At 33.1% G+C, this 23812-nt stretch overlaps 2 protein-coding genes across 2 annotated transcripts in view; one reads left to right on the top strand and one right to left on the bottom strand.

The window, feature by feature from the left end:
• LOC111718124 (sodium channel protein para) overlaps positions 1–18810 on the top strand; it is a 30065-nt gene extending 11255 nt beyond the window's left edge. The window contains exons 3-16 of the mRNA XM_023493632.1: positions 566–662; positions 1581–1710; positions 2169–2222; positions 3858–3953; positions 11276–11613; positions 11793–11886; positions 12127–12194; positions 13287–13343; positions 13742–13854; positions 15441–15589; positions 16110–16591; positions 16774–16870; positions 17345–17443; positions 18675–18810. Coding sequence (XP_023349400.1) covers positions 566–662; positions 1581–1710; positions 2169–2222; positions 3858–3953; positions 11276–11613; positions 11793–11886; positions 12127–12194; positions 13287–13343; positions 13742–13854; positions 15441–15589; positions 16110–16591; positions 16774–16870; positions 17345–17443; positions 18675–18810 — 2010 coding nt within the window. The remainder of the gene's footprint in view (positions 1–565; positions 663–1580; positions 1711–2168; positions 2223–3857; positions 3954–11275; positions 11614–11792; positions 11887–12126; positions 12195–13286; positions 13344–13741; positions 13855–15440; positions 15590–16109; positions 16592–16773; positions 16871–17344; positions 17444–18674) is intronic.
• An 82-nt stretch (positions 18811–18892) lies between these two features.
• On the bottom strand, positions 18893–21333 carry LOC111718123 (putative leucine-rich repeat-containing protein DDB_G0290503). The gene is made up of 2 exons (XM_023493631.1): positions 21205–21333; positions 18893–19471 (listed from the first exon to the last, which is right to left on the bottom strand). Exons 1-2 carry the CDS (start codon positions 21331–21333, stop codon positions 18893–18895), a joined length of 708 nt encoding a protein of 235 aa, XP_023349399.1.
• Positions 21334–23812: the final 2479 nt, after the last annotated feature.

The following is a 23812-nucleotide window of genomic DNA, read 5'->3' as shown; positions in this document are numbered from 1 at the left end:
CCCCTCCTCCCCCTTGTACCTTGTCTTCCCTCCATGTTTAATGAATTAATTAGTAGTTCTCTCTCAACTGTACTAATTACATGTACTAATTAACTAATTGCTCAGATATTCTGCCTTTTCGACACATGCACACCACAACCATACTTAAAGGGATTGTTGGCCGTTTTTTAGATCAAACTGAGATACAGTTAATTTTCATCATTTCTATAAATGTCCAGTTGAGAGAGAATCAATATCGTAGATCTTAGATATTTCAAGCTATGAATTATGTAGGATGAAGTAATTTAAGATTGAAATATCAAGAGTTTACGTTACCAGGTTGCAAATATATAGGGATTCGAAAATGTGAGACTCAATTCCTTCAATGTAATCGCTTTATTTATCTGTTTAAGCTGTGGCTCTAATACCCTGGCATTTGCATTCATACTTCTCACAATCATTACAGTATAATCAGTACCTAACTAACCATTAATGTTCTCCTTGGTTGATAATAAATGAGATATTAACACCACGGATTCATGGTGCACCAGTACAAACGGAAATAATCAGCTGATATTTTGCGCAGGAATTCGGAGACTCTGCGCGTGCGCGAAAACTGTACGCGGCAGACTCGGACGATGACGAGGAAGAGGAACTGGAAGCAAACCCCAAGCTCGCGGCAGGTAAAAAAATGTTTAAAGATTTTTTTGAAAATATTCAGTGGGCAAATTTTTGTGGTAAATACCGCTTAGCTTCAACGGCTGATCTCAATATCCACTGTGTAAACTTTTGAGATTTAAATCCGTGAAAAGTTATCCATGCCTGCTGCCACTAAACCTTTGACTTGTTGAACGTTAAATCTTTTCAAAAATGTTGACCTCCGGTCTAATTTTAAACATTTCAATATGTGTACATATGATTGGACATTGTTATGAAAACAATTGACAAAAACAAATTTTCATTTTTAACAAAATATGAAAAGTTGATTTTTTTCAACAATTAAGAAAGACTTGAAATTCATTTGTAACTTTTGAAATAGTTTACGGCATCAATTTTTCAGCCTAATTCTATAAATATTTTTTTCATGAAACGATAGTCACAAAATAGCCTATAGTCTTGAAATTTCCAATATGTACTTTGCTATTTTTTTCTTTAAATTAACAGAGATATTTAGATTTTCGCTTAGATTTCCATTTGAAAATAAAACCAAAATTTAAAAAACCTAAACAATTAATTTATATCTCCGGTTATTTTGAAAGCACAAAAAAAGGCAGACCACATTTTGGAAATGGCAGGACCAGGGTTGTTAAATTAAAATTGATTTATGACAAATATTTCAAAATTTATCTCAAAGGTGAAACACAACTTTTTCAATTAGTTAGATATTCCTCTTGTATAAGTAAGAAAATACTGTGGGAAAAAATGGCGTATCTGGGTATGCTTAATTAAAGATTTTCACTTCATCTTCGTTTACATAATTAGCTTCCTCACACTAGTTAACAGTACACATAGTACACATATTAATATAACTTTCATACATCAAATAACAGTCCATTCACTTGAAATTACACAACAGTCCCCTGATTAAAATGTTTTACCAGGAAATGACCTACCACGACGCTACGGGGAGTTTCCCCTGGAATTTGCCTCTACACCTATCTGCGATATTGATCCATATTACGCCCATAAGAAAACATTTATCGTTATCAGCAAAGGGAACACAATATACAGGTAAATTCATCCGTAAAAGGAAAAAATTTAACATTTTTTTGCTGTAATAACAAATTTTGAGAAATTTTTAAAAATCAACATCTTCAAAATACAAATTCAAACTTTAAACTAAGATAAAAATCTTTTAAATAACAAAAAAACTTGCTTTGTGAAATAAGATAAAAGAAATAACACAAAAAGTTTTCTATAAAAAGTATAACTTTAATAATGTCTAATAAAGGAATTTAAAAGTTTGTGTTACAAACTTGAATTTTCTTTATTTTTGCAACCTTCGGTATTTCAAACTTAAATTATTTGATCATAACAGAATTCATAGTTTAAAATATCTAAGGTCTACGACATCGGGTTGCAAGTATACAGGGATTAGAAAGTCAGAGTTTGTGGCAAAAACTCAAATCCTTTAAATAATATTAAAAATTAAAATTTAAGTTAAAACTTATCTAATCCTTTTTGCCCAGGTTCTCTGCTGAGAAGGCAATGTGGCTCCTTTCTCCCTTTCATCCCGTCCGAAGGTAACATTTTCAAACTAAAAAAAAGTCCATTATTTTATTCTTTTCTTAGGGTTTTTTAAAGTTCGAATTCATCTCCCATAAGAAAACAATATTATGGAAAGAGCAATCAAATTTTTTTAATGAAAAATAAAACATTTACAAATGGTAATTGGCCAAAAAAATGCTGATTAACTCGTGATACACAATTTGTTGGATTTTTTAAACTGACAAAAAAATTCTCCATTTTTCAACTTTTAATTTTAAAATTTTTGAGTCCAGAAACACTTTTAAAAATGGTATTTGACAATTTATTTTTTATAATAATAATTGACTCGTCAAATAAATATTCCATATTTACGGTTTGGACTGATAAAAAGCATTTGACTTTTAAACTTTTTAAATCAATTCAAAAATAATTAATTTAAATGAAATGTGGGGGACAGTGAATATATGTGTAATTTGAAATTTGCGCATTTTCAAAAATAATAAATGTTGACATTGTTCAAATTTCCCGGTCCAGACAGACAAGCCCAATATTTATAAGATTTCCTAGCTCATTTTTGAAATGAACTAATATTTACAATTATTAAATATTTCTGGAACTTTTTACAATGCAATCATTTCTAACTTATTTGACAAGAATTCTTGGTTCACATTTGTGCATTGGCTTTTTTTGAATTATAGAATTCCCCCCCCCCCCCTCCAGCTGCTATAAGCAAGGGGAATATCAGAACCAAGATTAGTTTAGTTTCCAACAAATAGTTAGGCAAAATAAAAAATTCAGCGAACTTTGGTTTTTAGACATTGTTATTATTTCTTAGTAATCTATATTTATAAATTAGTTATCTCTGTTTGTTTGTATGTCCGATAATAACATAGGAACACTTATACCGATTTGCATTAAAATTTGGATTGGGAAACTGCACGAGAATGCTCTTTGCTTGGTCTTGAAATTTAGTTAGTCTGGCAAAGCTGGGTTCCGAAGCTTGTCTATATCATAAATTAAGACATTCATATATATGTTGCGTACAGTCGGCCAAACGGCTGGAGCGATTAGGCTGAAATTTTTTGTTGACCCTCGTGGGTAGCCGGGGGGTGTTATAGGCTAAAAATTTGGAAATTTTTTGTTCCACGGGCCCTTCAGCTAGTAATAAATAAAACTAAAATTGATGAACAGAGAATTTGTTTTTAATTAGAGTCAAATTTGTTCAGAGAAAATCCATGAGAAAAAAGGAAAAGTTGACACACTAGGACATAAACTAGTTTTAGTGTAAACAATAACAAACAGTGTAAACAACGCTCAGTTTATCTTTGCCAGGACAATCATTGTTTACTAAATGTTGTTTGTTGACATTAAAACCAGTTCTACAGCTATTCTAGTACGTCACAGTAAAATGTAAAAAGACCTACCCTTTTCACTTATTTCCTTGTCAACCATAATTGCCAAGTCAACAAAGTAACTGATTACTAGCATCAAACTTTAATTTTTAATCCCTATATCTTTGCAACCTAATGATGAAAACCTTTGATATTTTAAACTTTGATGATTTGATTAAACTCATACAATACCTTGTTGCAAAGGTATAAAGAATAGAAAATTAAACTTTGAGTGGAGTAATTAGTTTTTAAAAACATTTTTTTAATGTTCACTTTCAGAATCGCCATCCATGTTTTGAGTCATCCTTTGTTCTCATTCGCGATCATCTGCACCATCCTTGTCAACTGCTACGTTATGATTGAGAAGGACACTGAGTGAGTACCATTGTGCATGCTACATACCAATAGTGTACAACGTGCATTGTACACTGTACACTTTTATCAAAGTACATAGAATGTTTGAGACTGTACACTGTACACTGTACTTTTTTATTTTTGTCTTGTATCTGGATGAGAGATGTACATGACTTAATATAAGTAAATGAATCTAATGATTTTTTGGAAAAAATCGCTACATTGTGATTTATTGCATACAGAGTGTCTCAGAAAAGTGAAGACGATTTTTTTATCTAATATTATATCATTCGATAAATCTGTGTGAAACCAGAGGAATGATGCATTCTTGGTACACTGTGTCAGCTGGATAAAAATGAAGAATTTTTACTCTTAAATTTTTTAAATTTTTTATGAAGAATATCCCTTTTTTGTCTCCAGAATTTGAAAATACCTTTCAGAGTTCTCCTTTGTGTATTATTAGGTCAACCGAGTGGCTAATTATTTAATTATTTTGAAATTTTTTTTTATTTTCACATTTTTTGTCTCTGTAATTATTAAAAGCAGGTTAGGGATATATATATTTCATAAATTTTAATATCCTTAACATTATGTTTGTAATTTCTAACTGAATTTTCTTAATTTCGGAAAGATTTTGGCAATTCGATATTACATAAGAATTTTTTCTTTTAAAAGGAATGTTAGCATCGATTCAATTGACCCTCTATGCAAAGATGGCAAAGCTGTCAATGCCCGATTTACAACGGTACCCTTAAAGCTTTGTCTGATCAAGTATGAAGTAGATATCCATGTTTTTGTTGCTAAAAACTCTTTGTTTTCATTTTCGACCTCTTTGCAAGAGAGAAGTGCGAAGAAATAAAACTGTTCGAGTCCGAAAAACTACGTTTATGATAAGATTTAAAGTTGGTGATAATGATGGACCAAACCTCTATAGAGAGTAATTAAAGTAGATGTTTGTTCCATATTTTGGTCTAGGTTGACCCTCGTCAGTTCTTGAAATGGTTTCCACCAGGAAGATTTAAAAAAAACTGAGCCGAATTTAAAGAATTTGAGCCGCGGCTTAAATTTGAGACGCGGCTCAAATTTATTAAATTCGGACTCTGAACTAGATTAAGGGTACAGTAATGAATCAGTCATTGTCATCTTTGCATGTAGGGTCACTTGAAATAACGCTTACAGTCCCTTTAAGAGTATTATGTGAAAAAAACAGGTGAGAAGACAGGGAACAGACCGAGAAGAAAATTTATTTTTAGTTTTATCTTCACTCTTCACATTTAGAAGATTTTATGCTTTCAGTCTACTATGATCTTTGATTGGATCTCTGAGCAATCATTCTTAACTGGGTTTCAATGATAATTGATTTGATCTCTGAACAATCATTTTCACTGGGTCTCAATGACCTTTGATTGAATCTCTGAGAAATCATTTTTAAATGGGTTTCAATGATCTTTGATTGGATCTTTGAACAATCATTCTTAACTGTGTTTCAATGATCTTTGATTTGATCTCTGAGCAATCATTCTTAACTTGCTTTCAATGACCTTTGATTGGATCTCTGAGCAATCATTTTTAAATGGGTTTCAATGATCTTTGATTGGATCTCTAAGCAATCATTTTTAAATGGGTTTCAATGATCTTTTATTGAATCTTTATTATTAACTGGGTTTCAAGGATCTTTGATTGATCTCCAAGCAATCATTCTTAATTGGGTTTCAATGATCTTTGATTGGATCTCTGAGCAATCATTCTTAACTTTGTTTCAATGACCTTTGATTGGATCTCTAAGCAATCATTTTTAAATGGGTTTCAATTATCTTTTATTGAATCTTTATTATTAACTGGGTTTCAAGGATCTTTGATTGATCTCCGAGCAATCATTCTTAACTGGGTTTCAATTACCTCTAAGCGATTGCACTTAACTGGGTCTAATGTTCTTTGATAGATCTCTAACATTCATTTTTGATTGGGTATCGTGATCTCTCATTGGATATCTGAGCAATCATTTTTAACTGGTTTTCAATTATCTCTGATTGGATCTCTAAGCAATCATTTTTTGACTGGGTTTCAATTACCTCTGAGCGATTGCACTTAAATTGATCTAATGATCTTTTATAGATCATGAGTTGAATTGGATCTCTGAGTAATTATTTTCATGAGTAAATCATAACCTTTGCATGGATCTCTGAGTGATCATTATGAACTTAGTGTCATATCTTTGAGTGATCTCTGTGCAATATTACTTAATCAATTATCTTAAACTTTTTGTAATTTTTCAATAGATAAAGGAACTAATTTCTTGCCTTAACCAACAATTTGCTAACTATCACATCTTTGCAACCTACAATGGACTTTTATTCCTGAAATTGGTATGATTTAAAGGGACTGTGAGCTTAATTTCGTGTGACCACCAATGCAAAGATTACCCGATTCAGCTTTGTCTGATAAAGTATAATTTTCAATTGTGGTTTCTCTACAATGATGACTTTTCCATTTCTTCTCCAGTAAAACAGTAACGCGTGAAGGACTTAAATACTTAAATTTTTAAGACGTGTAAACCAACGTATAAAATGCATGGCATTAGAAATACAAAATAGTAAAGTCTCAAGTCCCATTTTGAAAACAAAAACGTTGTGTCAGAGAAAATACAAAAATAGTATAATTCCATTTTGCTAAACCTAGAAAAAATAATAAAGTGACAGGGGCGGATACAGGATTTAAGTGAGGGGGGGGTGCTAGATTTAATTCGGAACAAAAACATCCAGATTTAGGAACAAAAAGACGTGCCGCAGGCGAAATTTTGTTTTAATATAGATATTTTTCCTGTTTTCTTTCCCTTAAGTTTGATTAAGGAGCTATTCTTAAATCTCAGGGGGTGCAAATGTCCTGCCGCCCTCCCCCCCTGTATCCGCCCCTGTAAAGTGAAATAAAAAGTCTCTTGTCATATGTCAGAACAAATGTCATTCAAATGTAAAGGACTAAATATGCTTTGATATTCAACAACAAAAAAATATGAAATAGAAAATACACAAAAGATTAAAGTGCTATTTTATCAAACACCCTGTGGGAAGGTCTCATATTTAAAAAAAATACACTTATATTTTCCAAATAATATCTTATTTTGGGGTTTTTCAAACAATAATTTACATTTGGAAGCAAAGATATTTCCGTTTCTATTTATCAAAGTAAATTAAAATCACCAGTTTGACACTTTGTATCAAAAATACTAAATGTAAACAGATTGAACGCTTCGCAGTTTTCTGTAGACCCCCTGTATACCTTTAATTGTCAACATATCTGCATTGGCTGCTTGTAATATTTTCTACCAAGAATATTATCTATTATAACCTTATTATTATATCTATGTGTTAGGTTTATCACATTAATAAAGTAAGTGTATGGAGACTATCTGCAGGGGGTTCTGCTTACATACCCAACATTATTGGGGGGGGGGGGGGGGGGTTATTGGATGAGCAAAAAGTTTTTTTCTCTCAAATATTGAGAGTTAAAACACATTAAAAATATTTCATTTTCTGTTTCATCAATGAAAAAGATATCCTTAATTTTCCATCAAAAATAAATTTGCAATTTCAATTTGGTAGGTGTCGACAAATCTGAAAACTCTGTTATCTTTTCCCTTCAGAATGTCTTGAGCTATGTGTGTTGTACTCTTGTTCTCCCTCAGTTGAAATTAACAAATTTTTCTTTAATCAACCCCTTACCCAGCCTTTTAATACATTTAATTCAGGTTCTAATTCACCTAATTACGGAATGTTACATTTTTGATTTGCAGGTTCAGAGGCGGTTAATAAATACAACGAGGTTAAGTTTTCAAGAGTGTTCCTTTTTTTGAGAAATATCATACCTCTTGCATGTACATGGCATTTGTCCTTTTAGACCCAATATCCAGCAAAATGTCATCTCAATTTAATACTACTAATACAAACGAAGAACCTGAAATATTGGTCCCTTCCCCACCACGTTTTGATATTATTTTACTACCCGTACTATGTTACCCCTGTACATTTATGTGACCTCCCCTCTGAGTGTCTCGGAAACTGTATTTGTACTAACATAGAACTTATTTGTAGTGACGTAACACTAATTTGAATTTGATTAAAAACCTACACTTTTCTGAAGACACTCCTTTAGATACAAATTCCAAACTAGAAACTGTAGCTGACTGTGATGTGATGTCACTATTGTGATTGTGTTCGAAAACTGGGACACTCTTGCATACGCTGGATAAGATCATAGACTAGACCTATAGATGTGAGATGGGATCGATGAATAGGCATTTTGTATATTAGGCTTGGTATTCCGACCCCCTTAGAAGAAAAGGCATCTACTCCCGGCCTTTTCAAAACTAGTACCCCCATCATATGTTTTATCTTAGACCAGGATATTCCCATCTTTTCAACAAGTCAGACAAATTATAGTCTACAAAAAAAATTTCATAATTGCTGTACTGTTCCACCCAAGACCCAAGATACTCTAAAATAAATTATACTGTAATTTAAAGAATTGAACTGAACTGTGTACAAGACTGTAATTATTGCTAAATGCCCTGCACAATTTTACTTGGAACGAAGACGACATGAGCATTCTTTTCTAAAGTATCTTGTTGCTTAACGTTGGTTGAGAATATGCTCAATTTTGCCTGCCTCTGCAACCAGTAATAAATACCTTAAAAGGACTGTAAACGTAATTTTAAGTGACATCCCAATTATAGAGTTGGGTGTTTGAAAAATTATTCAAACTTATTTATTATCTTTCAATGGTGAAAGATTATTTTACGCGACCAATTTGAAAAGTTAATAAGGATAAAAGCAGTTTAACTAATTCATTTCATTTAAAAACTCCCAGCTCAGAACCTAATAAATATTTTCATGGGTGTGTCACTATGAAAAATCTATATCTTTAAAGGGTTTGTAAAGTGTAATCGTAATTTCAATTGTGACCACTGATAGAGTGGCATGCAAGATTCACAACAGTAACCTTAAAGCATTTGTCTTATCAAGCATGAAGAGGATATCCATGTTTTTGTTTTTCGAAAACTGATTATTTTCATTTGTGATTTCTCTACAAAAGTGACTCGCAAATTTCTTGCGTTGGAAACAATGCAATAAAAGACATTTCAACCCACAAAAAAAACTTTATCTGCCACATTATAAATCAGATCAATGTATTAAGGGTACCGTTGTGAATAAGGCATCCCCCTCTATAAATAAAGGGTCACTTTAAATTTCGTTTTCAGTCCCTTTAATTCGGAGTAGCAAGCATTGGGAAAGAAACTGAAAAGATGAATCTGATTTGTTAAAAAGTTGGGAACACCTTGGTTAATATTAGAAGAACCTTCTTATACCTATGTTTACATAAGTGACCGGTCATGTTTATATAGAACCGGTCATGTTTATATAGAACCGGTCATGTTTATATAGAACCGGTCATGTTTATATAGAACCAGTCATTTTTTTATAAATGCCCGGTAATGTATACATAAATGACCAGTAATGTTAATAGAAATGACCGGTTATGTTTATATAAATGACCGGTTATGTTTATATAAATGACCGGTAATGTTTATATAAATGACCGGTTATGTTTATATAAATGACCGGTAATGTTTATATAAATGACCGGTTATGTTAATAGAAATGACCGGTTATGTTTATATAAATGACCGGTAACATTTACAGAAATGACCGGTAATGTTTATATATATGACCGGTCATGTTTATATATATGACCGGTCTTTCAGACCAATATTTTCAGAGCTACAGGGTTTACTGCCGATAGGCTCTTTTTCACTGTTAGAAAAAAATTAACATTTTGTTCGAAATATTGAAGAAATTGTTCGTAATTTCTTAATATTTTCAGTGAGTTCGATATAACGAACAAGATGTTAAAAGTTTCTAACAGTGTAGATTACAGGAGAATAATAGCCTCTCTTCAGTCGTCAGTCTATAAAGTTTGATTTGGTAAAGGAAAATCTAATCTAATCTAATCTAATTATCTTTTTTAGGTAAAAAAAATTTAGTGATAAAGAAAGAGCATATTATTTTTCTGTTTCTGTTATCTTGGTAATTAGAGTTGATCTGGAAATGGTTATTATCATTATTAATAGAGCTATAAATGGTTTGTACAGAAAAAATAGCTTTGAATAAGAGTAGAGAAAAACTTTCTAAACCAAAAATAAGCAAATATAATTTCCAAATTTCAGAATTAAAAAATTTCCCCGAAAAAAATTACTCAATATCTCGAGACTAAAGTTTTGGAGAGTTGTTTTTTTAACAGAAAAAAATAATAATTTTGACGTTTCAGTTTGTGATTGAAAGCGAATGCTCCCTTTAAAGAATGTTTGCAGCATGCTAAATGTGATTTGTGATGTGTCCTATAAGTTATAGTGTTCTAGTAAAATGTGACAATTTCAAAAATGCCCAAAAATTTTCTAGATCAGTTCTAATTACTAAACTTACCATTAGTAATTTATATGATTCATTATATCCCTTACCCGTAATACTATTCCATAGTATTAAACATATATAGAATATTCCACCAAACTTCCAGGTTCCTGCATTTCAAAACAATTCCTGGAAATTTGGACTTTTTATATTTATTGTCGTGAGTGTAGAATTTAGTGCTAGAGCCCGCCGCCAGGGTAAACTTCAAATGTTAGTTCCTACATCCAACACCAGGGTTGCATTTTAGTCATAATATCTTAACCTATAGATGGTTCCATATTATGTATATTTTTTATTAGATCTCTACACTTATCTCTCCTGTTTTTTTATCATGAAAAAGTGGGTACAATTTTTTTTATCTTACACTGATGTTATTCTTATAGTTTAACATTAAGAAAAATAATTAAAATTAGGAGCGGGCTATTACAATTAAAATTTTTTCACAAATCATTATACTACCTGATTACGAAAATTTATTTTTTTAAACAAAAGTTACGTTCTTAACTTAAAATTACAAACAAATTAAAAAAGATAGTCCTATTAATAACCAGGATAACATTTTTTCACAAATAGATTTAGTAATAATTCTATTTTGACCCCTCCCCACCACTAAGGATGGGAGTTTGTTTAGTGAAAACATGTATTTTTTTATTAGATATAACTAGTATTTTTAGGAGCATAAACATTTGATGTTCAATCATCTTTTTATGTTATATTAGATCCTAGAGATGTGTATTCTGTACATAAATGTACTCCCGAGGTTAAGCTAATATGTACACCTGCACATGCGGCATCAGCTGAATTTTTTCCATAACATTTGCATCTAGCCTAACCTCAAATATGTTGCGATTTATTGCCATTTCATAGATTTTTTCTATTTAGGTACACTGCTTCAACAGAGGTCGTCTTTACCGCTATATACACATATGAAAGTGCAGTCAAATTGCTAAGCAGAGGGTTCGCTCTGGAAGGATTTACTTACTTGAGAGATGCCTGGAATTGGCTTGATTTTGCAGTCATAGGCATGAGCTACGTGACAATCGCCATAGATTTGGGTAGCTTCAGTGCCCTCAGGACGTTTCGTGTGTTCCGAGCTCTGAAATCTGTTGCTGTTATACCGGGGCTAAAGACGATCGTGTCGGCTATAGTTTACTCGGTCAAGAACCTCAGAGATGTGATCATACTGACTATTTTCGCGCTTGCGGTCTTTGCGCTTTTAGGAAAACTTTCATTTATTTGAGTTTAGTTGACAGAAAAAAAACATTTTCTAACAGATGAAATGTATAAAACTAGTTCTTTACAATCTCAAACAGAATTTTCCCCATTTGAAAATTAGTTTATTTAATCCTTTATATTAAAAAGTTCCAAGCTCTGCATTGAATGAAAGTTTTAACTCTAGGTTTGCAAATTTATATGGGAACACTCTCACAGAAGTGTGTACGGCAGTGGCCTTATGATGACGAAGAAGAATCCCAGCTATGGGGAAATTTTAGGAACATACAGTCATTCAGTAGTAATGACTTATTCAACCACTTATATAGGGCTGCAGATATAATTGCTCGAAGCGCACTCATTAGAAAAAAACTAAATAACAGCCCTTTTATGTCCCTCTTTAAATTGCTGAGATAATGCCACTCACTTTCTCGACACTGCGTTTCTACTAATCATACTTCCAGCAATTATATCTGCATTAATTTATCTATTCTATCTGATAAATAAGACTGTAATACTAGTGATGAGTCCTGGGACTACTTTATGCACAATGAGACTAATTGGTGGAGGGACGCTGATGATAATTTTGGTAAATATTAGATTACTTTTCATATTAAAGGGACTGTAAGCGTAATTTTAAGTGACCCTCCATGGCAAAGATAAAAATGCCCGATTTACAACTTTACCCTTAAAACCTTAATCTAATTAATATTGTGGAAGCTGACGTCGAAAAGTGTTTGTTTCTGTAAATTTCTCCACGATTTCTTAAAAGCAAGAAATGCGCAAGTCACAATGAAAAATAAACAAAAGATATAAACAAAAGATATATGTCTAATTCATACTTGATCCGATAATGCTTTTGAAGGTAACGTTGTAAATAGGGTGTTGCCATCTTGGCATGGAGGGTCACTTGAAATTACGCTTACAGTCCGGCTTTAAAATGAAAAACTGAAGTTACCCTGGATGTATCTTTGATGTTCCTAAACTACGTGTTAGAAAACCAAAATGTATCTTCGATATTTGTAAACTGCGCTTTTGATAACCAACCTGAGTCTTCGATATTTGTAAACTACGCTTTTGAAAACCAACACGTTTCTTCGATGTTCATAAACTACGCTTTTGAAAACCAACATCCATCTTCGATGTTCATAGACTACTCTTTAGAAAACCAACATGAGTCTGTGATATTTGTAAACTACGCTTTTGAAAACCAACATGTATGTTTGATGTTCATAAACAATACTTTTGAAAACCAACATGTGTCTTTGATATTTGTAAACTACGCTTTTGAAAACCAGCATGTATCTTCGATGTTCATAATCTACGCTTTAGAAAACCAACATGTGTCTTTAATATTCTTAAACTACGCTTTTGAAAACCTTAACATGCATCTTCGATGTTCATAAACTACGCTTTTGAAAACCAACATGTATCTTCTATGTTCATAAACAATGCTTTTGTAAACCGAGCGCTGCGGATAGGACAGACTAGGGGCCGGGCGCTGCAGCCACAAGTCCATCTAGCAGCCGTAAAACCACGTGCTAGTAGGTCAGATGTTGGATTTGCGTATGTCGAAAAGAAACATCACCACCCTTCAAAGTTCATAAACTATGCTTTTGAAAACCAAATGTATTTTTTAAATTTTCTTTAAATACGCTTTTGTAAACCAACAATATTTCAGGAATGTGTGGGAACAATTCTGGAGCTGGTAAATGTCCAGACGGTTTTATCTGCTTAGGAAAATCATTATTTTTTTTTATAAAATAGTTTTTTTAGACTTTTTGTATAGAATATTTACTTTGCAGTAGCAACCAGAAAAAAGTTATAACTTAAGAGTCTAAAAGAAGTCTTCCTATTCCTGAGTTTTCTGGTTCTATATGCAAACCAATCTTATAACTTAAAATAAAGAAAATATTTGAAAGTTTGCTTTAATATTCTCATTATTTCTGATGTATTGATTAAATTATTGCAAAAAGGTATGGAAAGTTATAAGTTTGATGCATTTGCATGCATTTCAGAGGATAAGAATAAGGGGGGGGGGGGGGGTTCTGTTGTATTGTATTTGTAACTACATTTCGTGAAAAAATTGAAATTTATTTTGAATTTTTTTTTTTAATAAATTGATAAATTGATTAGCTGGGTATGGACCGAACCCTAACTATGGCTACACCAGCTTTGATAATTTTGTGACAGCATACCTTTGTGCCTTCAGACTCATGACACAGGATTATTGGGAGAATTTATACCAGGTATTATTAAAGGGACATGACAGTTCAGAGACGACTTGAAGTTCGTCGTTGATATTTGAAATAATTTGCGGCATTGATTCGTAATCCTATTATTGCATGTATTCTTGAAACAATAATTGCAAAATTTCCGTAGTCCTGGAATTTTCAAAAAATGGGCTGCCATTTTTGTGCTGTGAGATATTAAGATTTGCGTTCAGATTTAAATATATTAAAAAACCAAAATTGTTCAAATCTAAACAAAAAAGGCCGGCCTTAATGTCGTCTTTCACTACTGTCATGTTTCGTGAAGCACCTTGTAATCTGTATTTGATTAACATAAGTGAAGCACCCTGTAATCTGTATCTGTTTAACAGAAAAGTTTAAATATTTTTCTGATTATTTCCGTTAAAAAATTTTGAGCACACAGAAACAAGCATGGTTATAATGCAAGGAAAGTTATTTCGAAGGTGTACGCATCTTTATTATGTGAATTATCAAAATTATCAAAATTTAATGCTTTTAACCTCCTCGGATACTAAACGAACACTGATGCATCTCTTCTTGTTTAAAAATTCCGCCCAGTAAGAACTGGTTTCAATATGTACGCAGAGTATACGCAACTGCAATTAACTTGCTCCTTCCATTATAACCTTGGAAACAAGAAACTTAGGTGTACGCTCGTCACAAACTTTGATTTTCTAATCCGTTCTCATGCAACCTGTTTATAGTGTAAACCTTTGACATCTGTAAATTAAACTATTTAACACAACAGAATTCATATTTAAAAATATCAAAGGACTGCGACATCAGGTTGTAGAGATATAGGGATTGAAATTAAAAATCATAGAGGGCGCTCAGTTCCTCCTAGACTTGCTTAAATGTACAGAAAATTTCATTGACATATCGATTATTGAACTCACACTTTTAAATAAGCAATAGTTTAAGATAACAGATTATTCAAAGTGATAAAAGATAATTTGCTTTTTTATATTTAAGTAGAAAATACAGAAGAACGTATAAGATGTGTAATATTCTTGGACTTTTGTATTAGAAAAATAAAATTTTCAATTATTTTTAAATTCCAACTCGTTAGTACAACTTCAAATTATAAGAGAGTGCAAAGACGACAATCTTTATATTTAACGGTCGTCCTAAAGTATATAACAAGTTCTTGTTTAAGGCAAGGTTTTATACTTTGTCAAATTTAATTTCTTAATTTACCAGTTTAAACCAGTAATAGGTGCTGGCATGGTAGAACCATGGACAATGGTTAATCAGTAAATCAAGGGGATTAATGCCGAATCATAGACTCCTATAAAGTGGGAGGGGGGGTGGGGGGTTATTTTCACACTTGCAATATCCCCCCCCCCCACCTACCCGCTCCCTATAATTGAAACATTTGATCCTGTAAACACCCCTAAGGCCGAATTTAAGAATTTGAACCGCGTTCAAACATGATATTCGGTTTAAACATGGTTGGTTCAGATGATTTGAGATTTTAGCAGCCCCTTAATTTGAACCAGTTGTCGGCGGTTTAGCGACACGGTTCAAATTCTTTAAATGCGGTCTCTGTCTAAGCATGAATGATAAACCAAGTCTGTTTGCAGATCACTCTGATGACGAGTGGTCCGTACCATATTCTCTTCTTTATCTTCAACATTTTCCTCGGTTCCTTCTACCTCATTAATCTCATCCTTGCTATTGTCGCCATGTCCTATGATGAACTGCAGAGACAGGCGGAAGAGGAAACAGCCAGGTGGGTCAACTTATAACAAGCGTTCACTGTTCGAAATTGCGCGGAGAATGTTCTAGAAACAAAATTTGTTTGATATTGCTAATATTCTGTTCAAAATGTTCAACAAAATGTTAGTAACTTTCTAATGCTGCCGGAAGGTCGATATTTCGAGAGAAAAAATGTTCTTTTGACAGAGTTTTTTTGGCCAAGGTTACATTGACATTTACACTTCTTTTCTGCAACCAAGCCTAAGGGTTATGGCCTTATATTAGATTTTGTGAACCTTTGAAAGTGCTTTCATCTGCATTATGATTATTTATTTAAATCGCTTCAATCTCAATGAAAGAAAGTTCATTTCATGTGGAAATACTAATAATCTATCCATTTTACACCCCATATTAAGAAAAGATCTTATTAGGAACTGAAAAGTACGGTGTCCTTCAAAACGCCCTTCAAATCAGAAAAGCAGTTATATTTAAGAACATGCAAAAATTCGAACTAAAATTAACTTCAGTTTGATATGTGAACACTATTTTTTCAGGGAGTTTGAGGAGTTAGAAGCTATTAAAGAAGCAGAGGAGGCTGCTTTGGCGGAAGCTGAAGCAGCCGCTGCTGAAGCCGCTATGGAGGCGGCAATGGACTTCGCGGAAGATTTTGAAGACGATAAAGGCGGAGGTGCAGGAATCTCAGAACAACTCTCTCATTCTCACATACCAGAATCTAATCTCCAATCCCCTAGTAAAGAATCAGTATCATTTCCTTCGAAGTATCCAACTAAAAGTATTGAAGGGATGGAGGGTATGGACCCCGAAGGGAATACAGATAGATTAAGCGTTCGCTCTGCCACCCTCAGCCTCTACAAGTCCGAAGAGAGCCTGGAAAGGCCGAATGGGAAGAGTTTGCCAGCCTCACCATTTATCAGACGTCCTTCTAAAAGTAATTCATTCCATTCGCATGTCCGGCTCCCAGAGAAATATGATTCTAGAAAACCCCTAGTCCTCTTCACATACCTAGATGCTCAAGGAAACATCCGTTAAACGCTTTAAAACAGATTTTTAGAATTTTGTCGCTTAAATCAAAATCAAGCTAAATATTGAAAACTGCTCAGTGGATATTATAGAATATTTTTTGTAAACATTTGTGAGTTTTCTGAATTTTTCTTTGTTTTAATGTTTTATTATCAACTTTATCGGCGGTTTACTCAGAACACCTTCCATACGCCGATGATTCAACGGCGGTAACGCCTAAATCTGAGATGAATGGGGGTATAATCGTTGATACACCAACAAAAATGGGATTGAGGTAATTTCAACTTTTCTTATTGTTTCTTCTTTTAGTTCTTCTTATACATCTGATTTTTACCCTTATTCTTGTATTCTTGTATCTCCTTGTATTGTTGTATCCTAGTATCCTTCGGACCCTGTGTCCCCATATTCCAGTTTCCATGTATCCCCTTGTATTGTTGTATCCTTGTATCCCTGGGACCCTGTGTCCCCGTATTCCAGTTTCCATGTATCCCCTTGTATTGTTGTATCCTTGTATCCCTGGGACCCAGTGTCCCCGTATTCCAGTATCCATGTATATTCCTGTATCCCCTTTATAACCCCTGTGTCCTCTGTAAATTCTATATAATATATTGTTTAATTTGAATTCCTGTATCCCTGTCTATTCTATCTATCTATATATCTATCTGTATATCTATCTATCTATCTATTGATCTAACCATCTATCTATCTATCTATCTATCTATCTATCTATCTATCTATCTATCTTTAGTCGGAAGTACTCCTACAACTCCCACACTGGAAAGGACTCCTACACCTCGCATACAGATCTCCGGTATCCTGGAACTAAAACTGGAACTCTTCAATCCAGGTCAGAGGAAAAAAAATAAGGAACAATTAGATTAATCATGATTAAAGGGATTGTAGATGTAATTTCAAGTAGTTCTCCACCTTAGGAGTGGGAGGTCCGATTCACAACGGTACCCTCAAAGCTTTGTTTTATCTTCTCATTGATTTTTCATAATTCACAACTTAAAAAGGGCCTTGCGTTTCTGCTTTAGAAATTTTCAGACAACAACATTTTCAATCGAGAAAATCTACAAGATCTTTCACGGTATTGAAAAAAGTTTAAAGTGTAACGTTGTCAATCAGACATTGAATGAAATCTCGAGCAAGTGACTGTCCATTGATAGAGTGGCATGTCCGATTCAGAAGGGTACCCTTAAAGATACCCTTCAAAGCTTTGTCTGATCAAATATGTTAGATATCCATGTTTTTGTTTTTGAAAATTATTTTTTTGGGTCACTTGCTCTTTTTATGCTTCAGAGACTGCAGTTGAGAAATTATTAGAAGTAACAACTTTTTGTTGTAAAGGAATTGAGTATGTGCCACAAACTCTTATTTTCTAATCTCTATATCTTTGCAACCCAATGTTGTAGACCTTGGATATTTCAAACAATACATTTTGTTAGATCAATTAATCCCAGTCTGAAATATCAAACGTTTAAAACATCAGGTTTGAAAATTAAAGGTATTAGAAAATTTGATTTTGTGGCAAAGACTCAAATCCTTTACAAAGAATGTCCTTCTAATGAATGGATGCAAACATCAACCGTGGGTTTGTATATGCGTTTAAAGTTTCTCCTGAACATCATATGGGACTACCCTTGTAAGTTCCAATGCCGACGGAGGTTTTTGGTCCCCACAGGAATATGTGAATGAATGAATAAATGAATGCCTGAATGCATCAAGCTGGGGTGGAAACATGTGTTTGGGGTTTTACAAGTTCATATTCTTTTCTTGGCACACCAACCGATTAAAGGGGTTTCGGTCCTAAAGGCATGAACGAATGAATAAATGAATACATACATCGTACATGCATGCAGCAACCTCCAGGTTTGGGACATGGCTTAGGGGTTTCACATTCTTTACTTGGGACTACTGTCCCACCGACGCGGGGGAGGGGTTTTCTGTCCCACAGGAATATAAGAATGAATGAATAAATGAAACCTGAGGTTGGGACGTGTTTTTGGGGAAACACACTCTTAATTTGGGACTACCAAATTTAATCCCACTGGTTAAATGAATGTCTGAATGTCTAGGATGGCTCTAATGTTTGCTGAAGGGAAGCCTAACACTATCCACCTGGATCCTATCACTAGTCAACCTGACAGGGAGATCATTTATTTAATTCAGAACTTTTACCTTTTTCATTTTGTCAATGTTGTCAAAATATGAGCTATGAAGGCCTAACAGCTTCTTGAGTTCAACCTCAAATTATAAGTCAATACATATTACTACAACCTGATCCTATTTAAAATTAGTTATTCCTATTATCCTGTACTTCATCCACTATCCTATTCCTATTATCCTGTACTTCATCCACTATCCTATTCCTATTATCCTGTACTTCATCCACTATCCTATTCCTATTATCCTGTACTTCATCCACTATCCTATTCCTATTATCCTGTACTTCATCCACTATCCTATTCCTATTATCCTGTACTTCATCCACTATCCTATTCCTATTATCCTGTACTTCATCCACTATCCTATTCCTATTATCCTGTACTTCATCCACTATCCTATTCCTATTATCCTGTACTTCATCCACTATCCTATTCCTATTATCCTGTACTTCATCCACTATCCTATTCCTATTATCCTGTACTTCATCCACTATCCTATTCCTATTATCCTGTACTTCATCCACTATCCTATTCCTATTATCCTGTACTTCATCCACTATCCTATTCCTATTATCCTGTACTTCATCCACTATCCTATTCCTATTATCCTGTACTTCATCCACTATCCTATTCCTATTATCCTGTACTTCATCCACTATCCTATTCCTATTATCCTGTACTTCATCCACTATCCTATTCCTATTATCCTGTACTTCATCCACTATCCTATTCCTATTATCCTGTACTTCNATCTTATCTTCTCTATCTGTCTATCTATCTATCTATCTGTCTATCTATCTATTAATGCCATTTTTTATTTTTATGTATCTAGATATTAAAAAAATAGGGTCTATACCACGGGCCAAATTTGTTGGTTTCATATAAAAATAGCAAACCCTATTTTTCCTTGATGACTAATTAATATGCATTTTCTACCAAATTCTTTCAAATTCTATCAAATTCTATCAAGTTCTATCAAATTCTATTAAATTCTTTCTAATTCAATCAAATTCTATCAAATTGCATAAATTCTATCAAATTGCATAAAATTCTATCAAATTGCATAAAATTCTATCAATTTCTATCAATTTCTATCAAATTCTATCAAATAAAGGATGATGATGAGGAAGGACCGAAGCTTAAAGACGTGTTCTGTGATTGCTTTAGAAAAGCTCTAGATGTACTTTGTATTTGGGATTGTTGTGCGTTGTGGATCAAAATATCAGAGGTAGGTATAGACAGGTAGACAGGTAGACAGGTAGTAAGGTAGACATGCAGACAGGTAGACAGGTAGACATGTGGACAGGTAGACAGGTAGATAGGTAGACAGGTAGACAGGTAGANGATAGATAGATAGATAGATAGATAGATAGATAGATAGATAGATAGATAGATAGATAGATAGATAGATAGATAGATAGATAGATAGATAGATAGATAGATAGATAGATAGATAGATAGATAGATAGATAGATAGATAGATAGATAGATAGATAGATAGATAGATAGATAGATAGATAGATAGATAGATAGATAGATAGATAGATAGATAGATAGATAGATAGATAGATAGATAGATAGATAGATAGATAGATAGATAGATAGATAGATAGATAGATAGATAGATAGATAGATAGATAGATAGATAGATAGATAGATAGATAGATAGATAGATAGATAGATAGATAGATAGATAGATAGATAGATAGATAGATAGATAGATAGATAGATAGATAGATAGATAGATAGATAGATAGATAGATAGATAGATAGATAGATAGATAGATAGATAGATAGATAGATAGATAGATAGATAGATAGATAGATAGATAGATAGATAGATAGATAGATAGATAGATAGATAGATAGATAGATAGATAGATAGATAGATAGATAGATAGATAGATAGATAGATAGATAGATAGATAGATAGATAGATAGATAGATAGATAGATAGATAGATAGATAGATAGATAGATAGATAGATAGATAGATAGATAGATAGATAGATAGATAGATAGATAGATAGATAGATAGATAGATAGATAGATAGATAGATAGATAGATAGATAGATAGATAGATAGATAGATAGATAGATAGATAGATAGATAGATAGATAGATAGATAGATAGATAGATAGATAGATAGATAGATAGATAGATAGATAGATAGATAGATAGATAGATAGATAGATAGATAGATAGATAGATAGATAGATAGATAGATAGATAGATAGATAGATAGATAGATAGATAGATAGATAGATAGATAGATAGATAGATAGATGATCAATGAAAAAATTTATGTATGAATGAATTCATAAATGAAAGTTTTATTGAATGTGTGATTAGGTTAATAAATAAATGAATAAATGTATAAATGAATGAAAGGATAAATGTATAGGTGAATGAATGAATGAATTTATAAATGAATGAATACTGAATGAATGTATAGGGTATTCAAGCTGGCTAAGTCCTGGAAGTCCTTGAATGATATCCTCACAATCATGATGAACACTGTCGGAGCTCTCTCAAATTTAACCTTCGTCCTCTGTATCATCATATTCATTTTCGCTGTCATGGGCATGCAGCTCTTCGGGAAGGTAAGCAAGATAGGATAATGATAAGGGTTGACAGGAAATATTATAATGATAAGGGTTGGCAGGAAATATCAAGATGATAAGAGTTGGCAGGAAACATTATGATAATAAGAGTTGGCAGGAAATATCATGAGATTAAAGTTAGCAAGAACTATTATAATGATAATCGACTTGGCAGGAAATATTATGTTGTTCAGAGTTGGCAGGAAATATCATGATGATAAGAGTTGGCAGGAAATATCATGATAATAAGAGTTGGCAGGAAATATCATGATAATAAGAGTTGGCAGGAAATATTATAATGATAAGGGTTGGCAGGAAATATCAAGATGATAAGAGTTGGCAGGAAACATTATGATAATAAGAGTTGGCAGAAAATATCATGAGATTAAAGTTAGCAAGAACTATTATAATGATAATCGACTTGGCAGGAAATATTATGTTGTTCAGAGTTGGCAGGAAATATCATGATGATAAGAGTTGGCAGGAAATATCATGATAATAAGAGTTGGCAGGAAATATCATGATAATAAGAGTTGGCAGGAAATATTATAATGATAAGGGTTGGCAGGAAATATCAAGATGATAAGAGTTGGCAGGAAACATTATGATAATAAGAGTTGGCAGAAAATATCATGAGATTAAAGTTAGCAAGAACTATTATAATGATAATCGACTTGGCAGGAAATATTATGTTGTTCAGAGTTGGCAGGAAATATCATGATGATAAGAGTTGGCAGGAAATATCATGATAATAAGAGTTGGCAGGAAATATCATGATAATAAGAGTTGGCAGGAAATATCATGATAATAAGAGTTGGCAGGAAATATCATGATAATAAGAGTTGGCAGGAAATATCATGATAATAAGAGTTGGCAGGAAATATCATGATAATAAGAGTTGGCAGGAAATATCATGATAATAAGAGTTGGCAGGAAATATCATGATAATAAGAGTTGGCAGGAAATATCATGATAATAAGAGTTGGCAGGAAATATCATGATAATAAGAGTTGGCAGGAAATATCATGATAATAAGAGTTGGCAGGAAATATCATGATAATAAGAGTTGGCAGGAAATATCATGATAATAAGAGTTGGCAGGAAATATCATNGTATCCCTGGTATCCCTGGTATCCCTGGTATCCCTGGTATCCCTGGTATCCCTGGTATCCCTGGTATCCCTAGCATCCCTGGTATCCCTGGTATCCCTGGTTTCCCTGGTATCCCTGGTATCCCTGGTATCTATATATCTATATATCTCCAGGAAATGCTGAGGATGATGAACCGGATAAGATTGCTATAGCTATCGGTAGGTTTGGTCGGTTTAAGAGGTTTATCAAGTCAAGTATCAAGAACTTCTTCTTGTTCTTCAAGAACAAGATCGTGGAGCTGGTGACGGGTAGGAGGGTTAGATATGACGAGGAGGCGCTAGAGGGAGGAGACGAGAAGGGAACTCCGGTAGGTCTTCTTTATCTTCTTATTGTTCTTGTTGTTGATGATATTCTTGTTCTTGTTCTTGTTCTTGTTCTTGTTCTTGTTCTTGTTCTTTCAGCAACAACAATAAAAATAATCTAGGGCCCCATGGGTGTCCTCTATGCTGTTGAACGGCAACTACTTCTTCACCGCCACCTTCGCCTTCGAATCCTTTATTAAACTCTACGCCATGTCACCCAGATATTTTTTCGCGGTAAATCTTTATTCTTGCTTTTAATAAATTTTATTTATAAATAATTGACATAATAGGGTCACTAGAATTGTTCTAAAAGGGGTTGTTTTATTTGGTGCACCGTCCCGTTTCGCCTTATGTAGTCTGTATGTACTGTACAATACTGCTTGATATGTACTGTACAATACTGCTTGATCTAGCTGCTTAAAAACACAAAAAGACACAAATATTAATCAAAATGGGTTTTAGGCTTTTTTTGGGAGAAAAAATAATTACACTGTAGTGTACTGCACAGAGTACAATTGCTTTTCTTTGGATTGTTTATAATCATAACTTGAGTCTCACCTTTACTAACATACTGCAATTTTACTGTTTGTTAATGTGTACACTTCACATGTTCTTGCTATGTACACATATGAACTAAAAATTAATGTGTACATTAGTACGTACACGTAATATATAATGTACATCAATGTGTAGATTAGTATGTACTGTATATTAATGTTTAATGTTTTAGGATGGTTGGAACTGTTTTGACTTTATCATCGTTGTGTTATCTCTGGTTGAACTTCTAGCAGAGGGAGTTTCTGGTTTATCTATGCTCAGATCTTTTAGGCTACTCAGGTATATAGATAGATAGATAGATAGATAGATAGATAGATAGATAGATAGATAGATAGATAGATAGATAGATAGACAGACAGACAGATAGATAGATAGATAGATAGATAGATAGATAGATAGATAGATAGATAGATAGATAGATAGATAGATAGATA

The sequence above is a fragment of the Eurytemora carolleeae genome, unplaced genomic scaffold (genome assembly GCF_000591075.1).
Source record: "Eurytemora carolleeae unplaced genomic scaffold, Eaff_2.0 scaffold1232, whole genome shotgun sequence".
Classification (NCBI taxonomy): Eukaryota; Metazoa; Arthropoda; class Copepoda; order Calanoida; family Temoridae; genus Eurytemora; species Eurytemora carolleeae.
This window is presented reverse-complemented; position numbering and strand designations above follow the sequence as displayed.

Coding starts and splice junctions, on each gene's coding strand:
- LOC111718123 (XM_023493631.1), bottom strand. CDS start 21,333: ATGAATATGATGATACAGAGGACGAAGGTTAAATTTGAGAGAGCTCCG. Junction 19,472..21,204: donor ATACCCTATACATTCATTCA/GTATTCATTCAT, acceptor GATGAAGTACAG/GATAATAGGAATAGGATAGT.